Here is a 13,994-nt window from a genome sequence, read left to right as displayed (position 1 = left end):
GTCGCTAGCAAGTGCCAGGTCGCTCATGTGGGCAAGTCGCTAGCAAGTGCCAGGTCGCTCATGTGGGCAAGTCGCTAGCAAGTGCCAGGTCGCTCATGTGAGCAAGTCGCTAGCAAGTGCCAAGTCGCTCATGTGGGCAAGTCGCTAGCAAGTTCCAAGTCGCTAGGAAGCGCCAATTCACTCGTGTGGGCTGCTACTGTTATCGCATTTATTTCCCCATTTGTAAAATGGTAGCTATATATACACACACCTCTAGATGCTAACTAGCTAAACTGTACTATTCAGTGTGAAAATTGGTTGTTTGATTTCCATATTACATGCTAGGCTTGGTACTAGCTTTGTTGGCAGATTAGCAATGTATCTGTTCACTGTAACTATTTGTACAGTGTACAAATGTATTGATTTGTTTATTGGGAGATTGTATATGACCGAATAAGATGACAGGAGAAGATGAAACCTCTGTAATTAACCAAGTATTTCTTCCGTTTCTGTGCATCAAACAGTATGTGGGAATTAATCTGGTGGTTTTCACTTTACCATGTCGTACCTAATCTGCATACAACTGAGAAAATCTTGGTTTAAAATCTAGTCTCTAGTTGCAGCTGTCAATGAAATCGTGGCTCTGTGTCTCACATGAACAGTTGCTTACCACTTCTACACTTGCCAGTGTGAACGGAGAGTTAGAGTTGAATCAGGAAAAGATTGCGTAGAGCAGACAGGTGACAAGTAGTATTGCAAGCTTACTCCATAGGCGTATAATTTAAAAGCATGTTGCTAAATGTTGCTTCCTTTTTGCCTTTTTTATGTGACGAACCAACACATTAAGCTGATTTACCTTTAAATTTACCTAAGGTATTAGGTGCTTGGAGCAGTTTTAGGACTTTATAAAGTCAGTGCAATAAAATCTCTTTAACAAGATTCTGCTCAACCTGCACGCTGTAGAACTGCAAAGCCCTTCATTAGCTCAAAATTTGTGCTTCTGTGGAAAGAAATCATATCTTATATCTCATAAAGTACATTTTCCTTGCAGCTCCCCATCACACACACGCGCGCACACACACACACACCTGCACACAAACGCTTCACAATCTGCTAATGTAATTTCTTTTCCACAATATCCTCTATTTTCTCTGCTTGCCCCTGCTCTCCTGAGCCTCACTTAGTCTTCTTAGCATCTCATTGGACTCCTTGCTTGCTCTGATATTCCTCAGCTCTCTTCAGCTGGTCGGCTGATAAGAGTTTTTCTTCCATTATGGACACGGAAAGCAATGGCAGGATATTTGAAAATATGCTGATGGTGCCTCTCTCAAAAGCAGGATCCAGCAGATTTTTTTTTTTTTCTTTTTTCCTTTTGCAGGCTGCCATTTCCTTAGGCAGCCTTTAATAGTTTCTTAAATAATCTGTGATATTTTATTAAAGAAACTTTGCTTATGAGGCCAGATGGTTGGGAGAGAGGATTTACATTTTAAATTTTGACTCTTTACTCTAAAGAAGACATTCTTTTAAATAGTCATTTATTATTTGGAATTATAGTGGTATTTAGTATTCGTATTTATTTGATGATATCAGGTTTAGTATATGTACAATATATAATACAGATGGGTAAAAAATTAAAGGAAAAAAACAATATCGTGTGTCTTAGTAAGGTTTGGGGCACCATAAGCCATCAGAACAGCTTCAGTGCAGCTTGCCATAGACACTACAAGTCTCTGGAACTGTAATGGAGCCATTCTTCCTAAAGATATTCCCTCACTTGGTGTTTTGATCATGTTTGAGAGCGTTGTCCATAACCCGTCACTGCAGAATCTCCCAACTGGTTTGTGATCTGGCGATTGTAAAAGGCCGTAGCATACGATCTGCAACATTTTCATACTCGTTAAACCATTCAGTGGGCACTCGTGCCCTGAGCCTGGGTGCAGGGTCATCCTGAAAGAGACCACTCTCATCAGGATAGAAATGTTTCATCATAGGATAAAGGTGATCAGTCAGAAGTATTTGTATTGATTTGCAGTGACACTTCTGTCTAAGGGGACAGGTGAACCCAGATCATGCCAGCAAAAAGCCTTCACAGCATAAGAGACCATTTTTCCTCAGTATAGAAGATAATATCCAAGCTGTCAGAGCAATATAAAATTTGAACACCATACATCAGACACAGGGCAAGCAATAAAAATCAGTTACAGGGAATGTGAACATTCTTTATGTATCTTTTTGACATCTTGTAAACCAGCAATGTATCTGCTTTATTGTGCTACTCTTTCACTGGAGAGCAAAAACATTTAAGCTCAAGAAAATCATGACAAAGAACTTAATCTACCAGATGGAATCAGTAGTAGAGAGAAATCTTAAATGAATAATGTAACCTGCCAGTGGATTATACATAACTTTTTGAAGAACAACAGCCTCGTCAGCCATTTTCCCCAAATGCCCTTTCTTATTCTCATTTTCAGCACTCTGGGAGATCCTGTTTTAGACCGTGACCTTTAGAAACCTTTTCTCCAGTCTCGCTTTTACCAGTTTCTGAGCACCATTTCCAGCATTTTCACACACCGTGTTTATTATTATTGTTATTATTATTATTATTTTTTTTTTAATTTTTAACACAAATTAAACAGTCATACAATGGAGCGATAGAATTATATTGTATAATAATAACAAGTTTTAGTGTAATATCTACATTAACTATTTTTGTTTAACATTCTACTCATTCTCTTAGATTTACTAGTTTTAATAAGATTAGTTTAATTAGATAAGTTAGGAATAAATATTGAAAATAATCATGTGACAGGGTCACCAGCCCAGAGTTGTTTGTTTTCCTTATAACAGCATGTCCCAAAGTGTGTTATTCCACTTACACCATAGCAGTTCGCCAGCTTGTACTTTCTATTAGTTTATAGTTATGCTTACTGTTGAAGAACTTCTGCGGAAGGAAAGTTAGTTCCTCTTATCATGTTATAACAGCCATACACACTTATTCCTACACCAGCCTCTCTTTTCTCTCTAAGTTAATAAGCAACACAGAGAAAAAAAAAAAAAGGGCAGCTTGTCACAATACTAAGGCCTCTGACTGTTACAAAGCACTCACACTGGAGACTCCTTTTAAAAATCATAAATAAACATCTCCTCGCAGAAAACTTCACTGTTACACGCGTTTTTAATCCATTTATTGGAGCGTCGATCATACAAGTCCCTGTGCAAGTCGCTACTTTAGAACGCGTAATGAGTTAGAACAAGCACACAGGCACATATAAACCTGTGATTTGTCTTGCAGTTGAACTACCGTCAAAGCTGCTGTTATAAAACATGAATTGACATCTTACCAATAATGATACAAATAAATAAATAATACAGAATAACAATTAAACCTAGTATTTCACTTCCTAGTCTTATAATTACAGGTAGTTGCTCGCATACAGCTGGCCAGCTTGATCAAGTTAGCTTGCTAGTGGAGTTTAGTTCAGTAATATAATACGGGAAGGTTTTGTTGTTTCTAGAAAATATTGTTTAATTTCTGGGTTGTACAAATGTAACTCTTTTGGGAAGTAGAAGAAAATGCACCAAATGTCTACCTATTTGTTAGTGGAAGCAAAGCTAATTATAGTTCTGATGTTTGGAAAAAGCTAATTCTGTTGCCTAAATGAGGTGAAACAAGTGACTTCCTCTTATCATTTAAAGTCCACACTGAGCTTTTAGTTCCCTCATACAAGCAACCTGCTGAGTTTGAAAGCATGAAGATTTTATGCACCTTGGCAGTGAGAGGCTTTTGTAACAGTCCTAATTAGGTGCCAGAAAAATGGCTTCACAGCTCGAAAGGCTCTTTCAAAGTCCCGTGGTACAGTCGACTTCTTCAGCGCTAACAAGCTTGTTCTCTCTTTCTTTCTCACTTGATTGTCTTTATTGCATTTTTTGTTTTTACCTGTTGAGAAGCAGCGAGGTTTCAGCAGGTGATTTATTGTTAGTAGCTTACACTGACAGATTGTTGTCAATTACCAGAGAAAGCCTGAGCTCTTACGATCACTTTCTTACCAATGTGTCATCTTTGTTTTCATGCCCGTTTTGCAGTAGCTAACCTGCCTTTATAGTCTAACAGAATCATCGTGGATCATTTTTACTATTTGTCTTGTTTGTAGTGATCAGGGTATTCTGTGGTGAGTTCCTAAAGTTTGAGTTGTAGAAAAGGAAGTTCTTTGATTATTCTTGTATGTAGGGTTTCTTCAGGTGATTTTTTTTTTTTATGCCTGGATTTTGCTAATAAACCCCACTGTGAATTAACACTAGAGGAAGGCCCAGTTAGAAAGGCATTATTCATATAATGGATCCACTTTTGTAGTCAAAAGGAATAGTTCTGCAAGCAGCTTTTGCTGTCATGGTTCATGTGATGTGCTAATGAGATTTTCCCTGCCCAGATTTATTTGGAAATTGTTAGACATCGTGAGCATCCTTTCAGAGCCTTGATGTGATTGTGTGTGGAAACTGATCATCATGGCTGTTAGACTGTTCTTTATGTTCTTTAGTTTTATGAAACAGAAGGTCATTACATAGTCTCGATCAGGGACGTGAGGGCGTGCGTTTCGTTCTATAGATGGCTGTTTGTGCCGTATATCTTATTCTGTTCAAGTAATGTATTCCATACATTAATTCTCCAGAAGCAGTAAAGTAAAGTGAAACCTTGTGCTCGTGTCGACTGCACCAATTTAATAACAGAAACATTATCCTACTTAGGTTAAGTAGAAACACCTACTGAATAAATTAAATAACCAAGCCAGTCTCCTTGGAACACACTGCTTCTTTTTCTTCTTTTTGCTGAACCACCTAGCAGGACAGCCTAGAAAAGGCATTTTTGCTCGCTGACTCATTGACTGAGTTCCATTGCTGAAAAGCGTGTGCGTGAGGAGTCTAGCTAGCCAAATTTCAATCTAGCTTCCCTCAGCTAGCAAGCAGTGAGCGATACCGGGGACATATACATGCATTCTGTCATATAGGTTCATCTGCTTCTGGTGTGTATCCTTGCTTCAAATATTATTGAAGCCAATAACTTGCCTCTGCAGTTATCTATCTATCTATCTGAATGATTGTATCTGCTGAGATTGTTTGCAAGTAGCTGACTTCCTCTTTATTTACTGATAGTCACTGAGAGTAGACGTAGGTAAAGTTGTGTCATTTCATAAGGGTGTGTTGAATATTATTGTAACAAATAACTTGTGTTTAATTAATTGGTCTGAGGGGGTAGTGTGGTTTGAATGCATTTGTAGCTATATACTGGCCATATTTATCTCAACCATTATGTTTTTTTATTTACATGAACACTTATACTGCGCTTAGCTAACTACAGCACCTCTTTTGAAACAAAGGGCATTGGGCAAAACTCTAAATTATGTCTCAAGGACTTCTAATAACCCTTTTATCAGGCTTCTTGTACCTTGTCTGAAAAAATTTTGCTCTCAAATATATTGCTCTATAATGTGCCCATGTAACAACTAGTCATTTAGTCAGTTGATGTACATGACTAATGCTTATTTATCTATATTTGCTTCTTCACTCTCATTTTAAATAGTACATATGAATGTCGTTTTCAGAGTAAAGCTTGGGTCATACTGTCATACTGTTTGTTAGTTGTTCCTATCATGCATGTTAGATATGCAGAGAGCAAGCATCAATCTGAGGTGTGATGTTCAGGTGTCAAGTCGTGCAGAGAGCCAAGCACAGCTTCAAGTCATCACACTAATTTTCCGCTTTACTGTATCCCACAATCCTTCAGCAGCATCACGCCAACAACAGCACCGGCCTGACCAAGAGTGAAGCCGAGAAGAAAGAGTCCGACAAGTCCAGGGACCGCTCCAAAGAGAGGGACAAGAAGGAGGAGAGGAAGGACCGCAAGCGAGTGAGTACGCCTCTGCCCTTGGCTGGGTTTATAAAATTACACCAGTGGATGGGGGAGAAGTGGGGCCGAGCATGTGCTCAGCATGCAGTAAAAGTGTATGTGCCTCACTCTATAATGTGAAGTTTGCTTGGTGTAAACAGCAGATACTGAGCTCCTGGTGTGTGTGTGAGAGAGCGTGAGTGGCTAGGAGGGGGCCCCCAGAGTGTTATTTGCAGTTCTGACTTCATTTTTGTTTTGTTTTTTTCCTCTGTCTCATTCTTTTCTCTTTCTGGTTTTTTTTTTCCTTTTTTTTTTCCTTTTCCCTAGGACTACTCCAACAGCGACCGCGAGATGAGCCAGGAAGCCAAGCGCCGCAAAGACGAGAACGGAACAAGTGAGTCGAAACTGCTTTCATTTGTTTTCGAGCCAGAAGACTCTTTCTGAGGCAGAGGCAATCAGAGCACTTTGTGTGTGTGTGTACATGTGCGTGTGTGTGTGTGTTATCTTCTTCACCGGCTGTTGCCTGTTCCTCACAGGCTCCTCAAAGCACAGTAAGAGCGCCAGTCCGCCTGATTCGCCCCGCTCCAATGACAAGGACAACAGCAAACGCTCCAAATCCACCAGCAAAGACAAGAGCGACCTAGCCAAAACCGACAAGACCTCTGGAGGCAAAAAGGTAATTTCATTTGCACTTGATTGAAAGGGATCCTGGGAAGCGATACTGGTTTCACCACACCTTCCTCGATATCTACTTATGGTTCTGATAAGTCCACCTACATATGGGGCACTTGCAGCAGAATGGGAAGCGAGTGCAGGGCGAACGGATGTTTCTGCCTTTAGCAGCAAGAATAATGTCGCTGATATTTAGTCGTGTTTAAACGTAAGCTGTCATGTTTAATGGAGCAGTTAGAAGCATAAACCCAATTTGCAGCTAAACAAATGTTGTATTTTGAAATAAGCATTGTATTGCTTCTGCTTGTAGTTACAACCAGCTTTCTCCTTTTTTGCTGTTTTGAAAAGGATATTGCATCAGACCAAAATCTCTTCTGGTTTTGTCCTTTTAGTATGCAGTCACGGTGACTCAATCCCTTGGGCCTTCAAGGCTCGTCTAACAAATTTCACTTGAGCTGATAAGAGCGGCTCCATTTCTTTAAGTTTCTTAAAATTAAACAAACAGGATTTATTGCTCTTTAAGCAGGAGTGCAGAGTAACATGCAGATGTAACTGTTTAAATAAACGTTGCACTTATCCATATAATTTCTCATACTGTAGATACTTTAGTATATTTGGGTTAAGCTCATGTTGGAGTGTTTCAGCCTGAGCTAGAATTTGACCTGTATCAGTAATAGAAAATGCTAGTTATTTATTTTATTCATGCGATGAATTTCTGTCGCAGTTTCACCATTGGCCAAATCAAGTTTGAATTATTGTTATAGTGAAGTCTTTATCAGATTTGCCAATGTTGCTAACAAGAATCCTAGCAAGCAGAATGGAAAAAAAAAAAGCCTAGAATTATTCCACAAACATGGTAGCTCTGTGCACAAAGAAATTCCTGGGTTTTACACTTTTATTACAGACATGAAATGCAGTCTGTCCCAACAGGAACACAAAGTAATCACTTGTGCATTAAAAAAGCATAAATAATATGAACTTAGCCCAGTATACATATGGAAAGAAAATATTAAAGGCAACAAACAGAATATTTTTACCCGCTTTTATTATTCGATCCACCTGTTTAACACAGAAATGCAAAATCCTCAGCCTTTTGTTTTCTATTGGCTTACAAGACTGAGGTTTACGTCCTATGTCCTTTCGCCTTCGGTGAATTTGCTAGTGACTGGTCACAAAAAAGTAGAAGAGTGTGCTTTTCATGTGTCTTCTGTATCGCTGTAGTCAAAAATAGTATATATGCCCTGGTTAGGCTTGTGCAATTTTTCATTTAAAAATTTCACAATAAATGATTTAATTGCCTTAAAGACAGGAAAACAAGCATTTAATGAGAGTATGGGAGGTGTAACAATTATGAAAACTGAGCTGAATGATGGATTTTTTTTATAAAGTGTTTCTGCATTAATACACAGTAAACAGTAGAAAAACGAATATCACCTTTTGATGGATCTTTTTGGAAATCGGTTGTCTAATGTTCTCATGGCCGACAGTGTTGAACAGGACAGCGGCAGTTAAAAAAAAAAAAAAAAGACATGGTTAATTACTTTCTAATTGTCATCACCACTAAAATTATTTGTAAAGTGTTATATTGATACTTGGTTGTAGGTTTACTTAATCTTTTTGGCTCAAAATTAAAAATTTTTTTTTCCTCCTGTCAGTTGTAAGAGCCATTTTAACCAGCGACAAGATATACTTGTATATGTTATCCAAGTCGAACATACACTGATAAATTTTATTTCACATAAATGTACTCAAAATATTCTCCTTTTACCCTGACGGAACGGGAGCGCGCATGAGATGGAGGAAAGGGGAGGGGCTTCCAGGAAATGTTTGTTAGTATTCTAAACATTTAATACACCAACGCAGTTCATTCTGGATTTCAATGTTGATTGACTCATCTCTCTTTTTATTGGGGAGAGGAAGACTGCATTTGTGTATTTTTGAATTATAACTTGTCCAAGCATACTCCGTTGTTTTTACGGCGCTCCTACGCAAAATGTGTAATAGTTCGTTATCAGGTCTGTTAACATAATGTAATCAGAGATAAAACTCCCTAGATATTGCGGCAACATTAATATCACGTACAGATGATCATATCGTTATATTGCACAAGCCTAGATCTAGCTAAACACAGTTTCTTGTATTAGGAAACTCCTTAATGATTTAAACGCGTTCTTGCAGTCTATTTCAGTCTTTAATGATTTACACACATACCTGTAATGTTTAAACACAGTCTAGTTCAGGCTGATTCACTTTAAGCGCCAGTTTTCCTCATTGCTTTTTCCTTAAACTGCTAGTCAACATTGTAAGGCAGTAAATGTTGAATGCTCCATTCAGGTACACGATGGAGATGCATTTGTTGCATTCTATTCATTTGCAAAAGAACTTGCACATCTTTGAAAGCACTCTCTTGTTAGCTCATTTGTTCGCTGTTTGTGTTTTATTAAAGGAATCCAGGCACGACAAAGAGAAATCTGAAAAAAAGCGAGACAGTACCGGTGCAAAAGAAGACAAGAAACAATATCCTTTGATGTAGACATTAGTGAGAGGTATTGCTGGATGTTCATTGCTTTTGCTGTTTTTCTGTAAACAAATATCCACTTTTCACCGATTCCTGAATCCTTCTCAGCCCAACCCCTGCATGAGAGCTTGTCTCTCTAGATTGTGCTGTAGTCTTTTTGATGATGTTTGCATTGTACTGCTGTTTTGTGTTACTGCTGACGCATTGCTTTTGCGTCTCTCATCCCGACATTGTCCTTAACATTTTTCACCCATAAATCATCTGAAAAGCACAGATAATGTAACCTGACATGGACAAGGTAAGACATGAGCTCATGTGACCTAAAATGCTCAAATATTTTCTAGTGTTCATATTGATTTAAGGACAGTGAAGCCATGTTTGAGCTCTGTCCTAAAATGTCATTTAAAAACACTGCATAACTGTATTTGCTGGATATCAGCAAAGCTGTGAATATGTTTAAGCTCCACAAGCAACAAGTTCAGTTTTGACTTCACTAGAGGACGAAAGTGTTGCCAAGCAACACATCAATTGTTTCCAATCCACAGACTCGCTTATATCAGTATTTTCACCTTTCTGTTCTGCTGTAATTATCTGACAGCCAGTAATCATTTCAGTCTAATCTTGTTACTTTCATAAATGGGTTCATATTTATACATATAGCTCAGTATATATGAGATGAATCTATTTTTATTTAGCTGAAGACAAGCATACGTAGGTAATACGCAATTAAGTGGCATTCACTTAAAATAATATTGCACGTAATAGCTGTAAACAGATTAACAGGCTCACAGAGAAAAGAAAGTCTGAATAATTGCTGTAGAAGTAAGATTTTGAGGGGTGGCTGTTGATGGTAATAACCAAGAGACTTACTGTACGTTCTAGAAGAGATCGTTTTAAGCACATTTCTTGTTAATTCTATAAAATTCCACATGCAGTTTGCAGCTGCAAAACTAGTCAATAACAAATACATCAAACGTTCGTGGACACCTGACCATCACACTCATATGTGGATCTTCTCCCAAACTGTTGCCACAGAGTTGGAAGCACACAATTGTATAGGATGTCTCTGTATGCTGTAGCATTATTTCCTTCACTGGAACTAAGGGGCCCAAACCTGTTCCAACATGACAGTGCTCTTGTACACAAAGAGCAGGGTTGGAGTGGAAGATCTCAGGTGGCCTGCACAGAGAACACCTTTGGGATGAATCGGAGTGCTGACTGCACCCCAGGCCTTCTCGCTTGACATCAGTTCCTGACCTCACTAATGCTTTTGTGGCTGAGTGGGCAAATCCCCATAGCCACGCTCCACAATCTAGTGGAAAGACCTCCCAGAAGAGTGGAGGTTATAATCTGGAATGAGATGTTCAAAAAGCACATATGGGTCTGATGGTCAGGGTGTTGTGGACACCCTTCCTAATTATTGAGTTGCTAATAGGTGCCTAAAATCAAGCACATAGCATGCAATCTCTGTAGACAAACACTCACAGTAGAATGGCTCAGAATGAAGAGCTCAGTGACTTTAAACATGGCAATGCCATAGGATGCTACCTTTGCCACAAGTCAGTTTGTGAAATGCCTACCCTTCTAGGTCTGCCCCGGTCAACTGTAAGTGCTGTTATTGTGAAATGGAAGCATCTAGGAGCAACAGCTCAGCCACAACACCTTAGACTACTCAAACTCACAGAGCAGGGCTGCCGAGTGCTGACTAGCATGTAAAAATCGCCTATCCACTGTTGCATCGCTCACTACAGAGTTCCAAACTGCCTCTGGAAGCAACATCAGCACAAACACTGTGTGTCAGGAGCTTCATGAAATGGGTTTCCGTGGCCGAGCAGCTGCACACAAGCCCAAGGCCACCATGCGCAATGCCAAGCGTTGGCTGGAGTGGTGTAAAGCACACACTGGACTATAGAGCAGTGGAAACATGTTCTCTGGAACGTTTCAAGCTTTACTCTCTAGCCTGATGGACAAATCTGGTTTTGGAGGATGCCAGGAGAATGCTTCCTACTGGAATGCATAGTGGCAACAGTAAAGTTTGATGGAGGAGGGATAATCGTCTGGGGCTATTTTTCAGGATTTGTTTGATGCTCCTTAGTTCCAGTGAAGGATGATGTTAATGCTACAGCATACAAAGACTTTTTAGACAATTGTATACATCCAACTTTCTGGTAACAGTTTTGAGAAGGCCCATTCCTGTTCCAGTATGACGATGCCCCTGTGCACCAAGCGAGGTTCATAAAGACATGGTTTAACAAGTTTGGAGTAGAGGAACTCGAGTGGCCTGCACAGAGCTCTGACCTCAACCCCACTGAACACCTTTGGGATGAACTGGAACTTCAATGGCGATTCAGGCCCTCTCGTCCAGCATCAGTGCCTGACCTCACAAATGCTGTTTTGAATGAATGGGCACAAATTCCCAGAGACACACTCGAAAATCTTGTAGAAATCCTTCCCAGAAGAGTGGACAACTGGGACACTCTTATTGTAACTTATAGCAACAACTCCATATTAATGCCAGTGGTTTTGGAATGGGATATCCAACAAGCTCATGGTGTGATGGTCAGGTATATATTTTTATTCCATGTTGCTACATTAGCTTTACCGGTTAGCATTAGCAGTTACACTTGGTGAACAACAACCCAGCAACACTGGTTTTGTCTTTACATTTTCTACTGATATTTAGATTACCGCTGTAATAAGTAACATCATTTGCCATTCGAATGTGTTTTTAGACCGATTACTACGATTACATTTTTTTCCTTTCAATTAAAGAAAGAGAAATCATACTTCTTATGTTTGTAGGTACATGTAATGTTGAGGAACATCTGTGAACCAAATTAGTTCCTATTATCACTTAGGTTATAGCATCTATAAAGCAGTCATTTTATCACAAACTTTTCTTTATTCTGTCTTGAAGTTGATTTAAAAAAAAAAAAAACAAAGCCATGAAGCTTGTCATGCAACAAAGAAACCAGAAAGCACAAAGTTCTCTGTCCTCGAGACTTTGCAGTAGTAAAAAATTTCAAGGAACAGCTTTACCCCTGACTGATACAAAGCGCTGACACTGGAGACTCCTTCCATAAATAATAAACATCTCTTTACAGAAAGCTTCATCATATTAACAAATTTTGCGAACATATTAGACCATCACACCAAGATCAGGTATCAGACAGTACTCAAAGCTACTTATAGCTACTTAGTAAAAATCTGATCATGCATCTCCTTTTTCTTTTCTTTTTTTTTTTTTTTTTTGTTTAAAGCAGCTCTTCTTTCACTGTCAGTCACTGTCTTGGGCATTCTGACCATTACTGTATTACACTTTAGGATTTCAGATGCACCGTATCTACTTTTGCTTTCCAGTACAATCACTGCAGCTGCTCCATTGTCTTACTACAATAATGTAGCACATCCCCAAGAAAAAATCAATGATGTTATTCTTTTTCTTCTTCTTCAGAATTCCCTGTTGTGCGCTTTGATGAGTCAGAGCCCCATCCACCTTTCAGCCATGTCAGCATCTGCATTCTCTTTTTCCTCTCACTGTCTGAGCTGAGGATTTGTTTGCACCCTTGTATTTTGGCTTGCCTAGATAATTTCCTAGAAATGTCGTAGCTTGTATTTTAACCTGCCATTTTTTATTGTAACATTTTCAGTACCATGCTGAAAGTTCGTTTCTGTAAAATTTTAGCACAATGTGCTGCTGTATTTCACAAATGGAATCGGGGTCAGAATTGTGTTGCTCCTGAATTGGATTGCATTTTTATAAACAGTCAACACTTTTTTTTTTTGGTTTTTGGTTTGTTTCCTTTTTTTTTTTTTTTTTTTTTTGAGCAAACAAAATTCATCACAGCCTCAGTTTGATTTCCAGTTTATTTATTTTTCTCTTCCTTTTAATCCGTATGCGATATTTAGGCATAGGTGTTTAAAGCAGTATGAACAGTCTATTTGTATATTATGTATACATTAAATAAAATGGATACTTGTAATACATAATTTCCTCAACTTTTATTTCAAGAGTAAGTCGTCTAAACTCCTCGTTGTGTTTGCTTACATTTTTAAAAAAAGGATTTCTATAGAAAGAATTGCAAGCTCGATTTCTTCCTGAATAAATGGACTACATAAAAAAAAAGTGTTAATCTCTTTGAGAACTACTTTTGGAGTTTTTAAAATGCCCTCACGTCGACCAGTGTATGCCTTTTTCTAAATAAAGATAGTTTTTTTTTTTCCCAGTGTGTCATATTCTGTTCTCTTTTGTACTATAAAATGTGTTCAGAATGTGTTTTTCTGTAGGAAGTTAAAGCTGTGAGGTTTTGTATACTCTGCTCATAAAGCTGTTCATTACTTTCATTGCTGTTTCTTTATGTGCTGTGAAAGGGGTAGATTTTTATTTAAAGAAATGTTTTGCTCAAAAACTCATTTCAGGGTTTGCCCATTTTAAACTTTTTTAACCAATAGGAGGATATGTGAGGAATAAAACATGACAGGGTGTGCTGTTATTTAAGAAAATAATCAATGATAAATAATCAGTGAGAAGTGGATTTACTGTTACCACCTTGAAGTTGACTGTTTTCCAATAACAGTATGTCACGTAGTGTTTTATTCTTCTCATAACACAGCAATTTACCAATGGTTACAAATTTATAATTATTAAACAATGACGTACTTTTTATCCATTTACAGTTTAATGTCTAATGTTGTGGAACATCCACAAAACAAATTAGTTCCTGCTATCCCATCACTTGTTATAGCAGCAATAAATATTTGTTCCGTCACTAGCCTCTTTTTATTTAAAGTTACAGGTTTAACTCTGGTTGTTATAAAGCTCTGACACTGGAGACTCCTTTCATCAACCACATCAACAGTACACAGTAATCCATGTATGTGGAGTGTCCACTATACAGCTGTTTCTATAGAAATGAGAACTTTATTAGAATGAAGTTCATTCAT

General features: G+C 38.3%; 1 protein-coding gene across 4 annotated transcripts in view; it reads left to right on the top strand.

The window, feature by feature from the left end:
- Window positions 1-13,272, top strand: part of thoc2 (THO complex 2) — an 80,103-nt gene extending 66,831 nt beyond the window's left edge. For 2 of the 4 annotated variants that reach the window (XM_026940342.3, XM_026940339.3), the window contains exons 34-39: window positions 5,762-5,881; window positions 6,188-6,254; window positions 6,397-6,536; window positions 8,979-9,049; window positions 9,301-9,348; window positions 12,505-13,272. In XM_026940342.3, coding sequence (XP_026796143.3) covers window positions 5,762-5,881; window positions 6,188-6,254; window positions 6,397-6,536; window positions 8,979-9,049; window positions 9,301-9,328 — 426 coding nt within the window. In that variant the 3' untranslated portion in view covers window positions 9,329-9,348; window positions 12,505-13,272. Of the gene's footprint in view, window positions 1-5,758; window positions 5,882-6,187; window positions 6,255-6,396; window positions 6,537-8,978; window positions 9,050-9,300; window positions 9,349-12,504 lie in introns of all 4 variants that reach the window. The other 2 variants (XM_026940340.3, XM_026940338.3) reach the window with 1 other exon arrangement.
- The last annotated feature ends 722 nt before the right edge of the window (window positions 13,273-13,994 follow it).

The sequence above is a fragment of the Pangasianodon hypophthalmus genome, chromosome 7 (assembly GCF_027358585.1).
Source record: "Pangasianodon hypophthalmus isolate fPanHyp1 chromosome 7, fPanHyp1.pri, whole genome shotgun sequence".
NCBI lineage: Eukaryota > Metazoa > Chordata > Actinopteri > Siluriformes > Pangasiidae > Pangasianodon > Pangasianodon hypophthalmus.
The sequence above is the reverse complement of the archived record's forward strand: the minus strand, read 5'-3'. Positions and strand labels throughout refer to the sequence as shown.